The 24,051-nt window shown below is 44.7% G+C and overlaps 1 protein-coding gene across 8 annotated transcripts in view; it reads right to left on the reverse strand.

Annotated features, from left to right (window-relative positions):
• The window catches only part of nrxn2b (neurexin 2b), a 659,388-nt gene that overhangs the window by 529,440 nt on the left and 105,897 nt on the right, over positions 1–24,051 (reverse strand). For all 8 annotated transcript variants that reach the window (XM_086197055.1, XM_086197054.1, XM_086197049.1 and 5 more), the window contains exon 3: positions 4,997–5,017. In XM_086197055.1, coding sequence (XP_086053181.1) covers positions 4,997–5,017 — 21 coding nt within the window. The remainder of the gene's footprint in view (positions 1–4,996; positions 5,018–24,051) is intronic.

The following is a 24,051-nucleotide window of genomic DNA, read 5'->3' on the forward strand; positions in this document are numbered from 1 at the left end:
AGGCTAACATTGTCCTGTATGTAGGAACTCCTCGTTGATGCTGCTGGCTATGATCCCACGCAGTGTTTCTCTGTTCATAGCACCTGTGCAAGTGTGTGTGTCTGTGTGTGTGTGTGTGTGTGTGTGTGTGTGAGAATCATCATGACGTCTTGTAGGTTACTCTGTAATTTGTGCATAAAAACAAAACCCTTCATGTGAAAGAAACTTGTTATTTGTAGGTCAGAGTCTCTTTCGCTGCTATTTTAATTTTTGATTATTCGCCGTCAGATCGGCGTAAGAAAGCCACAGAACAGTTTGACAAAGCTCTTACTCTGATAAACACCAAGTGATTCACAGGTATTGATGATCGTGTACACATAAAGTAGTAAATACCACCGTGCAATGAACTCAATACTGATTAAAGCCTCTTCCTCATAGTTTTGGAGTGTATTTGCAAAAAAAAAAAGAGACACATGGATGAGTTTGCTTCTCAAATAATGGATGGGTGTCTGATGTGCCCTGCATCAGGGTACCAGTCACTCAATACAGGATGTACAGAATACAGAGGCTCAGTGGAGGAAAATGACAGCTCTGCCCGTGCAAAAGGAAACAAGGAGAACTTGAGCAGCAGCACATTCTTCCACACGCAGCAACAATGCAACACCCGAGCTCCAGGCCAGACACCATCCACTCCGTTTCCCCTCCTTCAAAGCCGCACTGCCTCAGGCTTCACATGTTGACACTGAAGCATCTGGACTTGGTCACAAGTGGACGCCTACTTCAACCCAGTAGATTTTTTCTCTTCACACAAAGCAGAAAGATGGAAAGAGGAAAATGGGTGCAAGCTGTGTGGGGTGAAATTAAAGTCTTATGAGACCAAGCATGGCTGGCCTTTGGCTCATCCAGGACCTGAGGAGGCTTAATCTCACTGCAACATCTGGCAGCATCTGGGCAGCTGTGGGCAACATCGAGGCGTCCTCCTGTCCAAAGGCTCTTGAGCAATTTCAGAGCTGAAGAAAGGAGCCATTCAGCTGTCTCCCCCTCTTCTTCTTCTATTCAAGCTACCCGCTGTGTGCATACATGTGCATGTGTGTGCGCACGTGTGTGTGTGTGTGTGTGTGTGTGTGTGTGTAGCCTTTTGTTCTCAAGTGCTTGTGAGTAAAGCACAAGCTAGCAATCTTCTACTATTGATTACTTTGTTTGAACACTGCAAATCTCTCTCGTGTTAAATGAAAAATGCACAGTTAAGCGCTATGGATTGGGAGGCGGAGACGTTGCATTGTTACGGTATGTCTCTCCTATGAATAAATGCCGTGCTTTGCTCTTACAATGTTGTATTTTTTTGTGAGATCAAATCAGTTTGCGAAGGGTTGTTGACCTTTTAGTCACTGGTGTTCAGAACAATAGTTGCAATTTGAATGAAGATAATCTACAAGCACTATTTGTTCTAGGAACAAACTAAATCTGGGTTAATACCACAATGACATGGTACATTTATTACTCGCTTTACCGCTTTCTCCTTTTGTTGCACAAGCATTTAGAAAATAAGTCATGATTCTGTTTTTTTGTTTCTCTCCTGAGCAAATAAGAACAAAATCTATAATCTGGTTTGGATGGTTCAAAGTAATCTCATTTAACTACAAGGTCCATTCAAATCTATAATCCTGGATCTCCAGACAACATCAAACAATTTTTTACTAGAGGGGTATAAAAAATGATGAAAATGTTATTGTCGTCCCCCCCCCCCCCCCCCCAAGGAGGAGATTTAGTTGAGTTCTGATGGCTGAGAGAGGAAAGATCATTAGCCCTGATCAGATTGGTTCAGATGAGACTGGGCAGCTGAAAACATCCCTCCCCCAGACACCACATGACCAAGTCTCAGAGGCCAGCCGCTCTGACCCGGGTTACAGCTGATCTGCCCAATAGGATATGAGCTGGCTCTTATCTCAGCCACGTTCATGCTCGCGGTCTGTGAAAGCAGCGACGCACATCCAACTTAAATAGCTGGGTGTGTTTCGCTGCCTCAGAGATGAAGAGTTCCTCCACTTTCAGTGGACACTTTTTCTCGTTAGCTTGCCAGCAACATATAGGATTGATCGGACTCATAGTTTGTACAAGACCCAAATTACCAGGCTGAATGCATCGATGGACCAAGTCAATCTAGAATTCGGGGCGTGTGGTGACGATGAGCCTGACATCACTCTCCTTACTTCCAGCGGGCCGTCAGCGAGCCCTCAACTCTTCATCGCTACGCCATCACTTCCCACAGTTATCCTCAGGTGAATGGCCGCGGGGCGACTCCTGGCCACGACTGTCCCCAACTGACAAGTTGGTGCTGTGCTGAGACACACTCGATGTTCCACTACAATCCCGTCTTCTGACATGATTCACAAAATAGCAATGTCCCACCTATGCTGTTTCCTTGGCTGTGAAAAATAACTGATCCACTAATAACCCTGAATACTGCCATATTTTCGCAGAGCACTGGAACGTCAGTGTGCATGTAAAACCATAACTCGTGATGCCACTTTCTTTCTTAACAGCCCAACAAAACTGGTTCAATTAGCCATCGAGCCATTTGTCAGCCCTCTTTACCGCCACCACAGGAGCTCCACCGCAGCAATGTAGCAAACCCTGTATTTACATATGAACCTGCACATCCTGAGCACAGTCCTCCGGGGAGAGGACATGCTTGATCAGGGCGCAGATGGCAATGCAGGGAAAGCAGGTCAGTGTCACAGGCACATCATCAATCGAGGACCTGCAGCGAGAGAGCAAGGGCCACCGGCCACCTTCCAGGGACACGGGCCTCCCCAGAGCTTTCATCGGTCCTCCGCATCATCAATCTCAAACAACCTTTGGACACATGGTCACTAACACTAATTAGCTCAACCAGGGTCAGAGGGAAACCCTAAAAATAGAGGAGAAGATAAACCAGTTGCACTCTAAGGGACTGGGAGAGACAATGATCCATTAAATTCATTTCCTATAAAGCTGTCTTGGGAACAAAACTACTTGTTCTAAATTAAATTACATGACTTCAGAGAGCACATCCGTGTTTACATTACATTCACATGCACGCATATGAGGCTCACTTACTCTGTAATGTGATTCTGTGCACTGGGTTTTTAGGTCTGTATAAACTCCACAGCTGTTTTCCCATTCTGTAGAAGCCCAAGGGTCCTTCACATGACACTTAAGGTGCAACCGCGGGAAACACCGAGACCTCTGCAGCGCACACAGAGCAACTGAACCTGCAATACCTGCCCTTGTCCAGCGCAGAGACACGTCTGAAGGTGTCCGTTCAAATCAGAACAAAAGCAGCTAACAGCAGTCCTCTGTGTTTGATACATTGCTTAATTTGCAGGAAATTCAACAGGAGAGTGCGGCGTCCCTCGGGGAGAAGCCTGCTGGAGTTTATCTATTTATGCATTGATTTGTTGTGAACTTGATGACAGAGACAGTGTGTGTGTGAGTTTACAAAATCTCTATTTTCCATTTTTTTTGCCCCATCAATCACTTAATTTCTTCACTCCTGAATCCTCTTCCCTGCAACTCCATACAGCAGCAGCTCAGTAAGCAACACCGATGGAAAAGTACATGAAAAGAACCACGGGCCTCGGCTGGGAAGACAAAGTCACACTTTAGTACATGCCTAAAATATAATTCTGTGGGGAAAAACAGTGTCAAATTGTCAAGAGAAGCTCTGCTGCAATAAAATAACAAACCTGAAGTTACACCGCACTGGCTCACCAGCCAGCGAAGGTGTCCAAACTTTCTCTTAAGACAGAATTTTGAGTATTAATTAGTTCCAAACAAGTTCATTTGTGAAAGTTTTGGTCAAATGAATAACACCAGGAAAAAATATTTTCCTCTCAGTGCCGTTTTATAATTGCCCACCTGACATTTTATAGCTTTTTTTTCCCCCTCTAATAACTGACAAACCTAAGAGGACTGGTGCGAGGCCCTGCTGGACCCACTCCTCCCCTCTGACGACATGCAGTCTGCATTTCCTACACACTCAGCCCAACGATTTACAAGCTAGCTGGCAGCGAATGACACGGACCTCCAAAGACGCAAATCCAAATAAAACAGTGAGCGCTCTGTTATTAGATCAGACCTGCATTTCTCATTGGACGAAGTGGAGGTAAGCATCAAATATCTGGACGCGTGCCTGTATTCTACTCTGAGCAGATCAGAATTCTAATATTCACGTGTGGAGCTGATAACAGTGAAATTACACAATGACACATGCTTCTATTTCTCAAATGTGCCACCTGATAAACAACCCTTGCTAGTGTGAGGACTAGAAAAACCAAAAACCTGCAGCATTTACATGTTCAGCTGAAAGACCAACCTGCAACCAGAGTTTGTCTTAGTGATTTCCCCTGCTGGGTTGGGCCATGCGATAGGCAATCCATCACCTGGTGCTCAGCAAAGAGAACACTCCAAACATGCACACACACACACTCGCGCTCACACAGCTAGAAAGGAGCTCAGCACCCTTCTTGATCCGACTGTCTGATTTGACAAACAGATGCAGTCAAGCTGCGGGTGAACATCTTCTTGAACTAAAGAGGGAAGTGAGCGAGACAATCAAGTGCGCGAGCAGAACTAGCAGAGAGCGAGCAACCCTCTCCCGCCTTTGCCCACGTACAGGACAGGCAGGAAGACGGCATCTCACCTTCACAGTGTCACAGCAGAAGCCTCTCAAGTTCTGACTCAAGAATACTTTTCTTTTTGGAAGTGAAAGAATTGAGGGAATTTTACCACAATCAGAACAAAATGAAAAAGAAAAAAAAAAGAGAAGTAACAGAATAGTTTGTGTAATTCACTTTTGTCTTATTCAGAGACAGTAATTTAGGCCCCCTGGAAGTCACGTGTAACCGCAGTCCAAGCTGACAATGCCCCTCCCCAGAGGGAGGGAACAGAGCATTGAGAAGCAGCCAGCATCAGCATCCATGACAGCATGAAGGGAAGGCATCAGAGGGCCTGAGGAGTAAAGCATCAGTCTTACCTTCAACGGCATACTCCTCAGCTTCAGGGAAGAGCATGGAAACGAGAGAAAAGACAGAAAGATGAGACTCATTAGATGCATCATTTTCAAATAAATGTCTTCCTACTTCTTTTCTATTGGAGATCAAATCTAACTAAGAGGCATGGAGACATAATCTATGGGAGTAGAACCAACCGCTAGACTGCCTCTCCTGGGGAACAGAAGAATTCAATCATAGATGATCCCCAACTGAGAGACAGTGACTCTCTTACCTCACTCTGGCTTAATGATACACTGAGGGGGACTCAAAGAGACCGGGACTCTGAAAAAGCTGCCCAAAAGCAGCAGCAGAGCTCAATGTGTAATAAATGGCACAAGTTACACGCTGGAAGATGAGGACGATATCTAGGAAAATAAAATAACCTCAAGCTTGGCGCGCTTTCCCTGTGGAGAACTTGGCATTTTGATCTGTTATTGTGGATTCTGGGCCCTGAGTCTCCAACAGATGCCGCTTTATTAAGTTGTTACACGGTCAATAATATTTCATTGTCACTCTACACTGTACTGGGTGTGTGTGTGTTCAAGTCACATCATAAACAGCTGCAGAAGGATCCTACATATCTCCCTTCTGAGCTACATAACATCCAACATTCATACGAGCACAAAGCCAGGCAGTGATGTACGCGGGAGGCCGTCGCTGGGGGGGGGACAAACCAGGCTGGAAGCAGCGCCTCAGAGGTCTCCAACGCTCGCTCCCGTTCTGCGTTAAAGGTTGACTTCTGCCTGCTATCAAAGTTAGACGGTGGTACAGAAGACTCAAAGATGTCCAAGCAAGAATGTGGAACTTCTTAAGTTGAAGGAAGGTCTCACAATGCCATCCCTACTACTTGAAAGGAGTTATATCGGTCAGAGTACTACCGTTGGCCATAAAACCAAGGAGACTGAAACTATAAAGATTGGAGATACTTTGGGGTGTCATTAAACAGTATAAAGCTGACAGAAAGAGCCTTTATCAAGCTGGAGCGTGGAGACACTGTTTGTCTGATGGAGAGAAGAAGCTATTTATATATAATTGGCTATGACTCTGGCTTTGCTTTCAAGCCATCTCTGATCAGAGTCCATCATCCTTTCATTGTCCTTCCTTTCATTTCCCTGACACACAGGGATACTGCTTCCATTCCAAATAATTACATTTTCCTTCTGAAACACTGAGAATCTCTTAGATAGCCTGGATGTTGCTTTATTTCAATTAATGAATAATAGCGCACTCCTAAAATGCAACTCAAGGTTCATAAACTTTTGATGGACGGATAATTGCAAAAACCATTAACGTCTCGCATTTTGTTCTACTTACATGCAAGGAAACCCTGACAATCGTTCTTATTTTAAGGCACAAGTTTTGTGGCTGCACATAAATGCTACATAAAACAAGTTAGAGCAGTTCTGGGAGTAGTATTCTTACCTTTTACTACCAGTACAGCAAATAAACTACTTTGGCAAAATGAATTACTCCATTGCAATTAAAAGATCTGTAATATTCACAACAACCTCTGCATTTTGGTTTAGCCGCTTGTTAGCAGCCGCCACTTTAAGACATCGACACGTTTGTCGTCTTTTTGAGGGAGTCTCTGGTGTGCGTGTGTGTAATATCAATATTTGATATCAAAGTTCAGATGAAATTGTTTTGGGGATCATGAGGAATGAGTTTTTATTGAAATGAAAGCATGTTGGAAGTTGAGAGGTCAGAAGAAAAAAGAATCACTATTTGGCACCAAACTGGAGAAGCCGTCCATAACTACGCAACATCTGAAGCGGGATCCTGACTGCAGGCTGATGCTATTTGTCCTGGAAGACATCTGGTTTTATCCTGGCAGCTTTTCACACCATTCGATACGTTTGCATCCTCATAAAAACTAACTGAACACTCAGATGTATGTAGAGTAGTAGAAAGTACAAGATTCCCCTCTGAAATGCAGCGGAAGTACCGAACAGCGTCACTGTAAAATACTCGAAAACTTCATCAAAATTCTGCCCAAGATACTTCGCACCTCTAACGTGAAACGCAAAAACACATTTCAACCCCGAATGTTGAAATAAGTCGCGTTTTTTTGTCGTAGTCCCGATACTAAACACAACGAGAGGATCTATTATACAGCGAACACGGTTAATTGATCTTCCTTCTTGGGATGGTTTCCTACTGGGGACTTGAAATAAACCTTAGTCTTTAAAGTGAGAAAGATTTTATAGTTCAGTTCGTCACTTGGTTGAAAACATCCCCGTGATGGTGCATCCCACTTAGCATCAGGCTATAAGCTCCACTGGGATCCTCGCGTCTATTCGGTGTACTTTGTTACTCATTGGGGAATCTTCAGTGCTTTTCAAAGGAAAAACGTTCAAAAGCTTTAGAGTGTGTGTGTGTGTGTGTGTGTGTGTTTGTGTGTGTGTGTGTGTTTGCAATGCTGTCTGAGGAAGAAAAAAAGAACACATATCTCCATTCTAATATTTTCCATCCAATCGAAGCCAAAAATAAATTGTAAAAAGCTGAAGTGTAAACTGGCATAAAATTGACAGAAAGTCAAATTAAACATTGTTCCTCGCAATTTGTGAGTGTGTCCCCCAGGCAAACAAAAGCAGAGAAAAAAGGTTTTTTAAAACAGCATCTAAGGCTGAAAAACCACAAATCAGACAGTCTGCAATTAAAATAAATAAATGAATACTATAATGAAATTCAGATCGAAGCAGCGGAGAAAGTATTTCCTCTCCAAAGAATCCCTGCAGGCTTCGCCAGGCAGCCAGAGCTCTTCAGACCTGCTGCTGTTGCCCAGGGATGGCGAGCAGGGCAGAAACGCCACCGTAAAACCACTGCTGCCTCTCCATGAAGGCGCACGCACAATCAGCAGCATCTCGCAGGCGTGAATGTGGGTCCTGAAATATTTCCACATTAATTGTTAAAATAATGTGACCTGGACACAGAGTCAAAACGTCATGGTAAATGGACTCAACTTTATATCGCGCTTTTCTACCTGAGCGGCACTCAAAGCGCTTCACAGTGTCGTCTCATTCACCCGTTCACACACACACTCACACACTGATGGTGGAGGCTGCCATGCAAGGCGCCAACCTACTTATCAGGAGCAATCAGGGGTTCAGTATCTTGCTCAAGGACACTTGGACATGGTCACCGGGGGAAATGAGGATCGAACCAGCGACCCTTCGGTTGCTAGACGGCCACTCTCCCCCTGAGCCATGCCGCCCGTCATGACTTCATCATCATGACTTCATCATCATGACTTCTATATACTCGATGTCTGATACTACAAGTTATTCCATGAATGTGCCACTGTTCTGTCAGGAACTTTATCTCACTAAAACAAAAAAGCATCACTGATGACTTTCTCTATAGTCAGCAAAATCTGCAAAAGTATCAGGAGTTGAAAAAAAATTTTTTTTTTAAAGTCCCCTGGCACTTTAACATATGGCTGTTTGGATTGTGATGGCGTTTTACTGCTGGAAATGTTTGGCTGAGCTAATTTGAACACTTCCAGTGGGTATTTAATCAAAAATAAGGCAGTTTTATCAGGATCACCAAGTGTTTGGAGCGTGGCAGTAAAAGGTCAGTTATGGCGGCGACTCTGCCCTTCACGTCACAAACACTATGACCAGTTCCCCCTGCGCTGTGACAGAACGTAATCAAATAATGTAGAACACTGTAGGTTTGAAATTCCACCATTCTGAGCACACCTGTCAGTGGAGATCATTTGTTTTCCAGCTGCAGTTTGCTCACCTTGTGTTTTGTAGCTCAAACGCGGCGTAGCGCAAACAAGTCAACAGAGTGGAAATTGGATACACAAAGGTTAACACATTACACAAACAATGCTGGGGTAGAGTTTAAGTGAGGCGTTGCTGCTTTCTGGGCAACAATTACCAACAAAGAGCCTCGCAGGGCTTTGAACAACACTAGTTTTCTTCGGTCTGCCTCAAACAGAGTTGTGCATGGTAAACCACAATTTTAAATGTCTTGCATCTCACCTGGAGTCTTCTTCCTCACTCCAAACACAAACCAGACGTTTCCATTTTGTCCGAGGTGCACAGCAAAGTTGTTGAAAGTCAATTATTGTGGCCAGAAGATGTCACTCAGCAGACTGAAACAAGGGAAACAGCCCTCAATCCATGGCGATTTGACATAATTTCAAAGAGGCAAAGAGGAAAAGAAATGACAACTCGAGTTAATAACAGAGATGGAGGGAGTACGTGGATGGACGTGTGCGCACACAACCTCCCTGCATCCCTCTTCCGTCCTCTTTACATTCTAATCGAGGATGCTTTGTCCTGAACTCTCCCACATTGTCAGAAACTTTCTCTTTGACTGACAAGTTAATCCGTGAGACATGGCCTTTGCAGATTTCACACCAAATCTCAACAGCAAAACACAAAACTTCCAACCCGACGAATGTGCAATTACAGTTCAGGCTTTCCAATCCTGATAAAGAAAAAAGAAAAACAGCAACTGATTGACTTTATCTAGCAACAACACAGCAGACACAGTACCCACCGGATGAAAGGAGGCAAAAGAGATTTGGGGTCAATGGGAAGGATCAGAGCGACGCAAATATAAACCCATCCAACAGATGTTTGCTCGCCTCTGCTGAGGCCGTTTCAGTCTTGAACACAGCAGCTGGAAGATGTTACCTCGAGCTATGCGTCACAGGACAAAAAAATTACCCTGATGCACCTAGTTTTTCAAAAGCTAAAGTTGATAGGTAATCGATTTTCAACTGATTCTCCTGTTCAGGGTGGTGGGGGTGGAGCCTATCCCAGCAGCCTTCTCCCTGGACAGGTCACCAGTCCATGGCAGGGCCAACACATAGAGACAGACAACCATTGGCTCTCACAGCCACACCTACGGTCAATTTAGAGTCTGGATTAACCTGGTCCCTCTTGATGTCTTTGGACTGTGGAGGAAGCTGGAGTACCAGAGAGAACCCAGCGGGAACAGGGAGAACATGGAGACACACACAGAAAGACCCCGTGCTGCAGCCGGGACTCCACCCTCAACCTTCTTGCTGGGGGGCCACAGTGAGGACCACTGCTGCACTGTGCCGCAGTGGTAAAAATATCCTGATATTTAATTGTTGTTTTAATAGCAGCAGTAAAGGTTAAATGACTCGGTGCGCAATTTGTTTTTTGTCTAAAATTAATAAAACACCTGCACCTTCAAGTGCATGTAACCCTGTCAAAATCAAGCTCCATCTCTTTGTTGATGGCTTTAACTAAAATGGTCTCATCTATCATCAGGTGAATTATGGGTTATGGTGGATGAATAGAAGGGGAAAAAAATGTAACTCCAACCAGCGAGGGGTCGTTACCCTGGTAGAAACTGCTCCTCAATGCTGTTAGCAACAAACCGGGTTGCCTAGCAACACCCAGTGGTTACACAAGGTATAATAGGGAGGCGGTCCTATGATGCCATGGTGGTATACCGGGGTGTGAGTGAGGGAGACTTAGACTGGGGCAATTAATGATGAGGATGAGCAGAAATGGAAAACTAGCTTATGCTCTTTTATTTGTGGTCATGATATCCAGTCAGACTGCACCTTGAATTCCTTCAGCCACGTGTGTGTGTGTGTGCCTGTGTGTGTGTGTGTGTGTGAGAGAGAGAGAGAGAGAGATAACTCATGTGCCTTTATACCTAAAATAATGAGATCATTCCAAATTCTTTCTTGTTGTCTATGAATGGCTTTGTCCGTTTTTTTCTCATAATAAAATATCACCCAACATCCAAAATGTGTTCCTCATGCAGGCTGAATCTACAGTTCTCTATTCAATTTAGGGCTTCAGAGCAGCTGCACTGAGAGCTCTCGGTCTCCCCGACATAATCAAGATGTATCAGTAGCACCTTCACACTAACCTCTCATCCTGCTGACTCAAGGCAGAGGAAGGGAGAGGTAATGACTTGCAAAATCAATGAGGGTGCACAATTTCTATCAATGTCCTCAGATCACCATCAGTTACCAGTAGAGGAGGAGGTCGAGAGGCACGGACAGACCAGTGACGAATAGAAAAGAGACAGGACACGACCACAACGGCTGGGCGGATACCCATGAACACTTGTGTACTCGCAGGTGTGGAGGAGTGCTGCGTTTGCTGCCTCAGAAGTAGATTTCTGCTCTTCCAGTGTTCAGAAAATTATCCAAAAGTTACTTCTGACCAAGTAATTTGATTGGACAAGAGCCATTCCATCAGCAGCACCGGGACAGCAGCAGCGGTGCCGGGAACCTGGTCACATGACTCTGGTGAACTCCACTGAAAAGATGGAGGTTCTTTTAAGAACACACGCGGTTGTAACATGACCTTTAGAGGTCACAGGTTCAAGGTTGTACACACCCAGGCAAGTGAACTCAGTATCAAATATCGCTCTGCTTTTACTGAAGTAGACTTGTAAATGGAGACTTCTACTTTTACCAGAGTATTACTTGATCAGGATGAAGTACATCCAGTTACCGGCAATGTCAAGCTCAAAGTTGTGGAATTCACCCGGTTGGATAGAAGTCTGATCAGTAGCACAGTGAGCGTTTTTTACCTGGACCTGGACCTGGACCCGGACCTGGACCTGGCCCCTGTTTCTGTTGTCATTGTCTGAGTGTGATTACTAGAGTCACATATGCTAAAATGAAGCACACTGAGGCTGTTTGAGTGTACCAGATGCTACAAAGCAGGTGTGAAAACACCTTTAGTCCTTTCTAAGGTTAAAAACAGAAGCGTGACAACGTGTTTGAGCAGGTGAGAACAGAAGTGACTCCAAGCTGCCTGGGCTAATTAAGCAAGAACTGAATGCAGGTCCCACTTGGGAAAGCAAGGAGTGTGAAAGTAAAGATGAAGTGTTTATGCTCACAAAGATACAGGCGAAGAGGTTTTATCTGAAATAAGTGTTATCCAACTGTGTCCTGAGGAGAAAGCTGCTAAAAAGGTGGAATAAAACTATCCAACTCACCGACCTAATACAAATACATGGTTGCTACTTCAAAGTCTGCAAGTTGACTTGATCTACCTGTGTATTTCTGACTATTTCTTCCTGTGGCTGTCAGGTGATTGACAGGATGCAAAGGGAAACATAATGAGATCCTATGATCCCACATGAGAGGGAAAACAACCATGATGTCATGAAATGTTGGAAAAAAGCAGACGACTCTGACTTCCACTGAACTCAAGGAAGGCTTCGTGTGCGCTGTGATGGATTACCTGGATCCGTGTTCAAGCCTGTGAAACGTGTTTTTCACAGCATACAAGGACAGATGGCAGCAAATGGCTGAGATATGAAGTGAAGAAAAAGGAGAGTGGCGTGATATCTGCTGCAGGGAACCACAGAGACGATCCTCGCTAAGGACCTGCTAACACCGAGCCTCTTGAGTGTGCGAGGCCAGCGGACGAGTGTGTCTCTCGCCCATCACTCCTTGACCTGGCTTGGCTGTCCTGCTGTCCATTAGGGTCCTCCAGCCTAGCGCACTTAATGACATCTGATTTTCAAACTGGCTCATTTTTCACTACATTTAACCTTGTTTTAAACTCCACTGAAGGTTATATTAATATCATCGATGTGCCACAGCAATTAAATTCGAAAGTGAAGACGGAGTGCCCAGTTAAGTAACACATTCATTCAAGAGGACGATCTACTTCTTTACCAAATTGAGTAAACCTTCTTTTTTCCGCCCCTGTAGAGGTTCCTAATTAAACCGGCAATCATTACACTTCATTACTCCGTGATGTTCAAAGTATTTCAGGAGCTATTACACGCTTACACTGTTCTACATCAGCAAACGTCTTACAAAATTTCCCAAAATGGTTTTATTTTGGATGTTGAAACAAATCAAAATGAGCTTAAAAGTAGTGAGATGAATTTAACGGGTGCCAGAGGTTGTCCCCTGGCAGCTGACAGGCCTACATACTGTAGCTGATCTAGTTAATTACAGCAGTTGTCAGAAAGTATTGTGATTGACATGGGAGTGCAGCTGCTGGGTTATTTATTCCAGAGGAGGGGATGATGCTCGCCAAGGTCAGCAGACAAGACAGGTCGTTTTAAATGCAAGCAAAAGAAGAAGAAACTGAAAGTCAAGGGAGACGCCACGCGAACGCAGCAACAACAGAAAAGTCATGACAAGGGTTTGCCTTTAGTTCACGGGAGGTTCACGTCATTCTGCCAAAAGTAACCTTGATACACTGAAAACAGGCGAAACGAGTCGCTCTCAGGTTCCAGCTGCGCGTCTGTGCAGTCGTATCCCTCAGGTGTGTACTCAGGTGTGAGTGGGCAGCCTCCTGCTCATCGTTACGCCGACGCTGCTGCAGCCTCAGCCAGTGTTGGTCTACACGCTCACACACTCACAGCCAATAACCCACCATCCCACCCACATGCCCACGCCTGCAAAAGTAAAACAAGAGAAATAACATCGTCATAACAAAGCTATATTTCAGTGTAGCGGACTGCAGCACTAAATGTCACTGACGGCCGAAATGAACAGTTTTGAGATCAAATCACCTTCTAGGGCCATGCATGATTGATGCATGAGGAACGCTGAGTTTCTTCACGTATGTGCAAAGCTCTGGAGGGCCGTTTCTCTTCAGGCCTGAAATAAAACCTTACCGGGAATGTTTAGCGCTCTGTTCATGCAACTGGTGCAGTTTTTACAGTCACAGGATCTATGGTGACAGTAATCTGGAATATGAGACGATCGCAGATCCAAGAGTAACGGAGGAGAAAACGCATCCCTGGATATTGTAGAATCTTGTTCTATATCAAGCCAAATGTTATTAAAATGATATTGGGAACGAGGGCTTGTGTCCGTCCAAAGCTCTGCTCAAGGTGGCCTGAAAACGCTCCTGTCCTCGTTGCTCCTGGAATCTGCTCATGAGCTCAAATCAAACCACCAGGATGTTCAATTGGTCCTCCGTCATCAAATCCTCTCAGATTATCCTGACGTGAATTCCTTTCCATGATTAAAAGACAAACATACAATAATGTGTTCAAAAAGGTTTGGTTTTAATCTTCATTTAATCTACTGAAGGAGGTTTTATTGTTCCCTTTGTGTTGTGCGGAGCGGCTCCTCCTCCCTGAAGCCACGCTGCTGGAGTGCAGCAGGAGGAGGTCGTACCTGCTTCGCCAATTATCTACATCCTTTCACCCAAGACAAACTCCACACATTTACACCTGGATGAACATGCATCTAATGATTGACAGCAGGGATATTGATTATTTTTGATATTTTTAGCATCCGAAGATAAACTGCTAACATACCGATGGAAGAAACATTCTCACGGGACCACTTTAGACGCCTCATCAGCGTCTCTACGCCGGGAAGGGAGGTTCATTTAGGAGCAATCAGGGCTGCTAATTTATTACAAAATTCATCTCATCAATTATATGTTTTGTAATCAGTCTGAATTAAGTGTGTATGGTATATGAAATGTATCTGTGTCAAGCATTTCAAATAGATTCCAGTAGTAAATGGAAGAATCATGGCATGACTGCGTATGAATCCAAGCGGTGTGCTATTATCTGGAGCCAACAGAATTCTGTCAACGGCAGACAGTTGACTGCATTTGCTGTTGTAGTTTATTATTCATTTAACCTGGAAGGACGTTTAGTCTTCTTTTTAATTAAATACAAATATTTTAACTCCTGGTTCTTTTAATTCATGGCTTTAAAATGTATTTTATGGGTTTCTTGGTTTAAAATTCTTGGAGGTTTGGAGGACCTGAAGGGAAACAGAGTCTTAGCCAGAGGACGTAATTCCTGAAGCGCATTTCTTGTCTTTCCTGGTGTGTGTTTGTGTCTGATCCACCCCTGTTCAGCTCACTCTTATTTCTCCTGTCCAGACTTTCAACAAAATGTGAATTTAGAAGAAGAATAACAGCATGAAGGCCTGCGAGTGTGCAGGTACCATCGTGACTCACTGAATTAACTACAGTGCTTTTTATGGCAACAAGGCTATAAAAGCTGGTCCAAGTCTGTGGCCTTTAGCTCTCAGAGCTACGACAGGCCTTTAATAAAGCTAACATTTGCAAGATTGTCTGTGAGACTGATCTCAGAGGAGAAGGTGCAGAGGGGAGGACATGGACACAGCCTGCTAGAATCCTCTCTCTGAAGTCGCTGCCCATTTGAAGACTCTTCTGAAGCCATCAGCAGTGACATCAGCAGTGACATCAGCCGTTAGCGTGGCTGCCACACTTCGTAGAGTCGACTTTTAAACATTCGATTCATGCTTTCATGTTTATGCGATTGACGTACAGTCAAAAATCAAACAAGTCAAGCCACGCCCTGGCCTGCAGCACCTCGAATCTCCCCCCAGATGGCAAAGACAATTTGCAAAGTTGTTTCTGTGCATTGCTCCACTGGTCGTCACAGCTGGAAATTTCCTACCGGGGTTCGCTCCGCTACAATTATGACGACGCTGAGAGGTGGCTAACAAGGTTCACCGGTACGACTCAAGTACTTCAGCTCAATCAGCAGCTGAAGATCCACCTCGCTGGTGTCGCTGACGGTTGGCTGGCAGCCACTCAGCTCCCACCCGGAGCCCAACAACTGTAAACAAAGACCCATTAGCAAATATTAAGTGACATGTTTGCTGCTCCATTTCTCAACCAGACCTCTGACTGTGTAGGCTGATGCCTCTTGCCGCTCCCATCATGTGCTCTTCTGTGATTTAATGAAGTATTTTTCATCATGTTTAATTCATACCTCTGATTAAAAACATCTCTCTGACTCAGTTGAGATGCGCAAAAGTTCCTGGAGTCATTGAACAAAGCAAGCTGAACCTCTAAACGCTCATATGGAATGTCATAAAATGAGGGCTTTTTTTGTGTTACTGCTGCTGCATGAAGGTCAGTACAAAAATGGGAAGGGAGGAGGTGGTCTGACAGTTCATTGATGTTAGCGGCACATTAGTATCGACACCGGGAACTCACCGGGGAGAGCAAACCTTATCTTTTCAAAGCTGGGAAGACAGGGGAGATGGGAGTGAGGGCGAGATAATGGGAAAGAAGAGAGGTGGCGGGGGGGTACGAGATGTAAGGAACCTTGGAAAACAGAATATCTCTTATCTGAAATAATACGCTGGACGAGGGTGAAAGCTGAATAAAAAAAAAATATTTTGATGAAATAAGAAAAGAAGCAAAAACTCGTGGAGGCGGTTCCAGTTGCACCGTAACACCCTGCGTGATTTGGTGTTTTCGCAGTTCAAATGATAAATGAAGGTCCAATTCTGACACAGAGATGAGATTCTCCCGCAGGAGGGTCTCACAATCTGTTGCTTTCTACGTTGAAGCTCATCTGCTCACTCCATGATTCTGTCAAGGTCATCGATCATCCTGCCTGAGTTCGTCTCTGTTGATTCTTTTCAGGGAAACGACAACACATCTTTTACATGAATGTAGTAATTCATCGTCCCAATCTTTCAAGGATCAAAGGCGAACGTGAATTCATCCAAATACTGGACGCAGTAGATTCAGTGTCTTTGACATGTAGGTGGGATTCCATAACATGCTGAATTCATACTTTCGATAAACTTGGAAAAAGCAATGCAGTTTTCAGAGGAATATGAAAAATATAAAAATAAGGGTGTTCTATTAGAGACTGTTTTGATTTTAATCTCAGAAATCTGACTTCTGGAACGCCAAACGTACCAACAAAGAACCCAACGGTGTCTGTAGCTTCATCGATGTGAGGGAGCACTGGTACCGTGCAGACGCTTTCAAATCAGATCAATGTGGATCAAGGACCCTGGAATTAAACCGATCAATATGGGGAACAGCTGATCATGTAGGAATACTGCTATAGCAGCAGTACACCGAGTATCCAGGTTAAGATCTCCTCATTGAACTCTGACTGGTGTCGCAGGAGAAGCGCCTTGCTCCACGGACATGCCCCGTGTCCAGGATTAGCCTTACACAGACAAATGACAAAGGGGGCGGGAACACCTGCGTCCTGGAAGGGAAGCGCACGCTTGCTGGAAATGTGGGACTCAGTGGACAAGTTTTGACCTCTTTTGTCGCATCCCCTGAACTTCCCATCAACTCCTGTTTAGCTAGTCAGCGAATAAACTCTGCCTGAGTTTCTTCAAGCGATGATGTCAGTCTGAGGCTGAGGTCAGAGTTGGACGTGAAAACATAAACAGAAAACCTTGTAATCAACTTGACTGCAAAAACCCATGAAAAGTGTCCCAAAACTGTAAAAACAACAAAAGACCAATGAAGGACCAACCTGGCATCTTTAGTTCTGGAGGATTTGACGGAGGTGGCTTCAAACAACCAGACGGCCACGACAACCTTTTCCCAGCATTCTTATTTTTCTACTTTGGCAAACACAGAACATCTCCTCGGTTTTGAAATCTCTTTTTGCACTCCTGGAAACAATAAGCTGTTTGAGTGAGGAAAGTTAACAATTGAAATGGCTCTTAAGCTCTCTGCCTTTTAAATTCATATCCACCGTTTCAGGAAACGGGGGGAAAAAAAAAGAGGAAAAAAAAAAAAAAAGCACCGCGCGAGAGAGTACAGTTCGCATACAAGTGTGAGCGGGAGAAAATCTGCCAAACAAAAGCAGCGTAGAAGTTTAGCAGCATCCATGGTGGAGGAGGATGAGTGGTGCAAAACAAACAACAATAAAGTGCAGGGAGGGGTGGGGGAGTGTCTCACAAATCTCTTAATCTCTCTCAAACTCTCTCTAGCTCTGTTTGTTTTGTGCCGGTTTTGGCCTCCAGTCGACCGTCGATCCCCTTGTAAATTGCCTGTGTCGATCCAGCCTTACAAGCTTCCACACACTCCCCGAGTCCCTGTTAAAATGGTCACGCCAATAAAAGCCCATTCACTGGTAATGAATTGAGAGAGAAGCTAAAGACTAAAGGGGCTGATTTACTGACAATTATTGATGATCCTCGATTGAGTTAGGATTGAGCTCGCCAGCTGCTCCTCTCCAGCAACATGGCTCTCAGTGTCAGGGATCCTCCAAGGAAGACGAAGCGAGCAATCCTCTCTCCCTTCCATTTGTCTCTGAAATGGACTCTCATTTGATAAAAAGAGACAACGTACAGTATGGAGCACCTCACCCTGGAGACGCCGTCATCCATCGGGACGCTGGCAACAGAGCAGCTGCGGGCGTGACCCACATGCAGCTGCATCGCAGGACACACAGAATGTCATCAGGACACGCTGTGATGAGGTACATATTGAGACACTCATAATTAACTCAAGAAAATGACAGTAGAGCTGAGAGTACTACTCGCTCTGGGGAGTTTAATCATTTGCACATCACCTTGCATTGATAAGTCAACAGGCAGTGAAAACTTTTTACTTCTTCAGATTTTCCGTTGCCATTTCTTAGAGCGCCGCTAAAGTTTACACTGAGCAGCGCAGCAGCCATAACGTCACCTTGAAAGAGAGCAAGCCCATGACGCCACTCTCTGCTTCTATTCTACCGGCACCCTACATGTCTATCCAGTGTGTGTCCCTGACGTAGAACATGACACTCGGGGAACAATTAAAAGACAAACACGACCAGCTTTCCAACACTGGTCCATCCGGGTGTCCAAACCTGCATGGATGCGGCAGTAGGAGAAGGGTACGAGTGCGTGTGCTGAGACGGAGTCACAGCTCAATTCTCCCTTCTTCTGACAACTGCCCAATGAAGTCAATGCAAATCCCTCAGTACTACGGGTAAAAAATTGAACAAAATCTTAAAAAGTCACAGTATGGTAATAGCAGTTAAATTCTGCTGGGTTGCATTGTGAGTGAACTGCTGATGCTGTAATCTCTAGGTAAGCTGTCGTAACACTTACATCCCTCTTGCAAAACACCGCAACCCCCCCCCCCCCCCCCCCCCGCGCGCGCGCGCCACCACATCCCCCCCAGAGCCGATTACAGTGGTGAGGTCAAGGGAAGCTAATATGACTTTGTCTGGAAATGCCTGGTGTGGCCCTGAGGTGCTGAGCAGCACGACCCTGGATTACATGGACGAAAGGATTCTGAAATAAAAAAGTACACACTCCCAAGGATTCAATACAAAGTAGGCTTTGTTTGCAAAAGCTTAAGAAAGAGCAAAATCTCATAAACACGGGAGAATTCTTGTTCTATTTCTTGTCTGTTTCATCAGAGGAGTATTGATTTGCTTCTCCAAAGCTTTGAAAGCTACAGCGTAAGGTGCAGAATAACGTGCTGCAGAGAAGACCTACACATTCTCCTCTGACTTAAAACATTTCATCTTCAACTGTAAACTGTAGAGAAATAAAAATGTCTTTTATGTTTCCTAAATGTTATACTTTGTTACAGACTTCCAGTAGTTACCTGGAAAGTTGTTGAGAGATGGTTTTCATTCCATTCCGTAAAATGTTTACAGAGATATACTTTTCTTCTTTTTGCAAGGCAGTAAGCGATTCGATAAATTCGTAGAATGAATCCATTTTTTGATTCTGGTCACACATTTCAAGTTCCTTTTCATACTTTCTTCAGCGTGGGATCAAGCTGGTTTTCTGCATCGATACGTGAACGCATGGATGCACCGACAATTGTTGCTCTTTTCCTAGTTTTCCTGGAAAGTGATGTGGCTGCTTGAGAAAAAAAAAAGTTGCATGATAGTGCAGTGCATCTGCCTACTGACCTAGAAATACCTGAATTTACTTCTGCTTGTTTCTGATTTAAAAAATAATGAATAAACCAACACTTGCTTGAATGTTGTTGACCCATTTCACATTCTCAAGTGGAGAGTTTGCCAACCAGTCAGGTTGCAGTTTACGTCCACGTCAGTCGACAGCCCACCGTTCATCCAAGGAGCGTGACTGAGCAATGAGTGTACCCTGGTTACGGCCGAGTGGGGCCGCACACAATGGACAGATGGCAAAGTGATGTTGTGTCATCATCAAATCATCCTCTCGTGAATTAATTCTGTTAGAAATTAGTGTGGAATCTCTCTTAGTCAGTGCATGATTTCTTTATTTATGGCCAAAACGTTTGAGCCCCAGTTCCTTTGTGTGGAGTTTGTTGTCCTCGTGTGCTTCCTGCTCCAAATGGAGGCACCGGAGCAGAACCTTCCCAGGTAAACTTAAGTCAAGTCAAGTCAGTTTTATTTCTAAAGCGTCGAATCACAACAAAAGTTATCTCATGACACTTTACAGGTAGAGCAGGTCTAGAACCACGCTCCTTCAATGAACCTCCACCCAACAATTCTCCATCAGCAGCACATCCTGGTACAGCGAGGAAAACCTTCCTTTTAACAGGCAGGAACGTGGAGCAGATCCAGGATCAGTGGGGACGGCCTTCTGCTTTGACCGGTTGGGGGGAAAGAGAGCAGGAGAGCAGGGCAGAAACAAAGACAAATAATGGAGGAAGACATTTATGTAGAAGGAAAGAGTGGGACAGAGATAAAGAGAGAGAGAAAAGGAAGAGACTGATGGACAGACAGGGACGTGAGCAGGTGGAGCTACGGGTGGCAGCTTGAGCCTCTTCAGGTCTGTTGCCTCCTCCAGCAGCAGCAGGATCTGGGATGAGGGGAGCCCGAAGGCTCCGGAGAAGAACTTAGTATACTTTTAATCATTTAACTGCACATCAGCACAGCTTCTACAGTGAGAAATTTAAAAAACACACACACACACTTTTTCTCTGGCTGTCGACTGGAAAGCTGTCGCAAGGACGGTTTTAGTGGACGGATGCAGCGTCACAGAGACCTTGAACATTAGAATTCAATCAGTTCATCTTTGGCTCCAAGTGGACGTTTGTGCCATTTTTGAGGAAAAAAAATGATCTCAAAACGTTCCTTGGACAGACGAGTCAAAAGCACTGAGCCTCCAGCTGTGACTGTGGCAGACACAGCAGCGGAAAGAAGGCCAGCTGAAATTACAGAATGGAGGAATGCCACCATGTTCCTCGTAGGCCACACTTCAAGCACATTTGGAGTCAATCCTGATGAACTCCTGTTGTCATAACCTGCACCCACTGAAAATAACCCTTCCAGCCAGACTCAGAATTGTTTCTACATGAACAGAAGTCGAGTTGTAGAAGGTAAAACGCTGGGAATGTATATGCCACCTGCTGTGCAATGGCACCTCAGGAATTTTATCTGCTGCTCACCTCCGGAGAAGGAGATGGGGAAGATGTTGGAATCAGTGTGAAAAGGAAAGGCTGACCTTTCAAGCACCGTCATCATTAAGAAACTGTGTCTATCTGTCTGTGACAGATCGAAAGTCTTAGACATGTAAAGTGTTAAAAAAGTAAGAACTCAGAGTTTCAACCTCCCCAAGAAGACATGCAATTGTCAAAATAATTGCTTCAGAGATTCCTCCATCTTGCCAGGTGCCAATTTTCATACAACTCACAATTCTGCAGCTGTCTTTAAGAGTGTATGCTTTATATATTCAAAAAAGGAAGAAAAAAAGAAAAGTAAAGTAATATGTGAAGTTTTCAGAACAGAGTTGTAGGGCAGGTGCAGCCCTCCACCTGCCTTCCTTCAAGGTGTCGGCAGTAAATCAATACTGTGTGTTGTGATGTGTGTTCAGTACATGATGCGTGCTGACCTATATTACCTCACTGTGCGCTAATGTGTTTCTCTGCACTCTGTCATAATCCCACTACCCACATGAGATTTGCTATGAAAGTACGTGGCATGCCGATGATTAGAGCAGGAGCGTGTTGAGCTGGTAATAAGGCTGATGCTCTGTATGGAGATCAGGATCAGGAGGAAAACCTGAACAGCGTTCCTAGAAAAGCAATCCAAAAATAAACCAGCCAACGAAAGTAGAGCTAAAGGGTTCTTACTGCAGTAGCTGTGCAAACTGGAACACCCTCATGACCGATTCACTGCAAAAGCCTAATTGTTGTTCTTCAAGGCAGAAATTATGATGACATATGTGTTTTCCCACCGAAGGAAAGAGAAACAATCGTCATTACAGGGGAACTTCCTCTTTTTTTCAAGCTGGACCCTATTTTTCTAATTTTTCAGTCCAAGTGAGGATGGAAACCCATTTTTGAAATCTCTCCAGTATGGAGATGAAGCAGAGCTCCAGCCTGCAGCCCCAGAGCAGCCATCATGTAATCCGATGGGGAAAGTAACTGTCATCAAATTACACCCACTAAAAATGCATTTTTCCACCCCGACAGACTCAGATTGTTATTATAATTGGCTGAAATATAGTGTGTAAAGTCTGAGAATTGAATGACTCCAGTTGTTTGGAGAATTTATGGAGGTTACGCAACCTCAACTTTCTCAAGCACCATTTTCTCTTCCTGTTGCATTCATCTGAATATTAGTAATGTCAAGGTTTGAAGTTAAACTTTTCAATAACTACAAGTTAAAAAGATTCAGCTGATATCTGTGGGCTGGGAGGACAGAATCAGTCTGTTTCTTGCAGTTTTCACTGGCAACTTTTTACAATTCCTGGAGGAATTTTCTCCCTCTTTTCCTGTTCAGGGTGGTGGGGGTGGAGCCTATCCCAGCAGCCTTCCCCCTGGACAGGTCACCAGTCCATCAGGGCCAACACATAGAGACAGACAACCATTGGCTCTCACAGCCACACCTACGGTCAATTTAGAGTCTGGATTAACCTGGTCCCTCTTGATGTCTTTGGACTGTGGAGGAAGCTGGAGTACCAGAGAGAACCCAGCAGGAACAGGGAGAACATGGAGACTCACACAGAAAGACCCCGTGCTGCAGCCGGGGCTCCACCCACAACCTTCTTGCTGGGGGGCCACAGTGAGGACCACTGCTCCACTGTGCCACCCCTTTGTGGTGATTATCTTTCTAAAAAAAATGTTGTTTCATAAACTTTTGTTCACCACAGAGCTGACAGATCCCATTGGCTTTGGGACAAGGGAACCCATGCACATGTAAACTTCCAGAAAAAAAGAGTGAGTTTCCTTGATGTTGTGGAAAAGTGCGTCACATGTGTGACAAAACCTCTACAGCCCAATGTACCACAGTGGTAAAGTGGATTCATATGCAGCGCTAAACTTGTGTTACGCAAATGCATTTACTGTTGACTAGAGTATATTTCCTAAGTATCAATGAATAACTATTGTTTGACACAAGAAACTGCAATGCTTTTTCAGTGCAGACTCGACAGCCTGAGCTGCTCTTGTCCATAAATCTACTTCACTTGAAACAGAGTTTGCAGTGAGCGGTCTTCAGCATTGTATTCCTCACATCTGACTGCATCCATCAGACAGAGAAACACTTGAGCTCACTGAATCGTTTAAGATAAGCGCTGTGATGTCAACACTCTTATTGACGGCGGGTCAAGGTTGTGTATTCTGCAGTGATGCATCCAACCTTCAAAAGACTCAGGTGAACGGAGCATTTTTCATTTCATCAACAAAAGGTAAAAATGAAAATTGGCCTTTGAGATTCAGCATTTAAACCCCCACTCTTAAAACCAGAACATCAAAGTGTGTTCATGAACACTCACAGATGATGGAGTGGATCATCGCTTTTTCTGTGCGCGCGTGCTAGTCAGCAGCACATTATCTGTCCCAAACACTTTCTAATCCACACATATGACAGCTCTTGCCGCTGTCTCAGTTTGGTAAGTGTTTTCGCTGTTACACTCTCGACAGAATAGTGAAACATATGCGCTGAGAAGCAGCAGCTCTGCTCATAAACAGCGGTCTGTTTATGAGCTGTGGGTGAACGCTTGCTGCCACCGCTAGCAGAACCGCACATCTCCAACATCTGAGGCTGTCCGTGGCAGAGGCCTGCAGCACCACTAACCTGCTCCCTGACAGCCCGAGTACTGTACGGCTAGACACTGCATTAGCATACCAAGTTAGCATGGCACAGCATCCCACATTGTTGGAACATGCCTAAATTTGCCACCAGCTCAGTTTCCCCACAGTGGATAGTAACATGATGCACCGTTGTATGTTTGACCATATTAGCATTTCGTTTAAAAGTCAGCGTTTAAGGTGCAGTCATCTACCAGACTGTGTGGGCCTCCATTTTCTGAGATGCCATAAGAAGTTGAGCACTGACCGGAGCTTCTGTGAGACCCCGACTCAAAGAGTCAATGCGGGTTAAGGGTGTGATGCAGGGTCTCCAACACTTAGATAGC

The sequence above is a fragment of the Aulostomus chinensis genome, chromosome 24 (assembly GCF_037954235.1).
Source record: "Aulostomus chinensis isolate RoL2024-O1b breed Wild chromosome 24, RoL_Achi_v1.0, whole genome shotgun sequence".
In the NCBI taxonomy this organism is placed as follows: domain Eukaryota; kingdom Metazoa; phylum Chordata; class Actinopteri; order Syngnathiformes; family Aulostomidae; genus Aulostomus; species Aulostomus chinensis.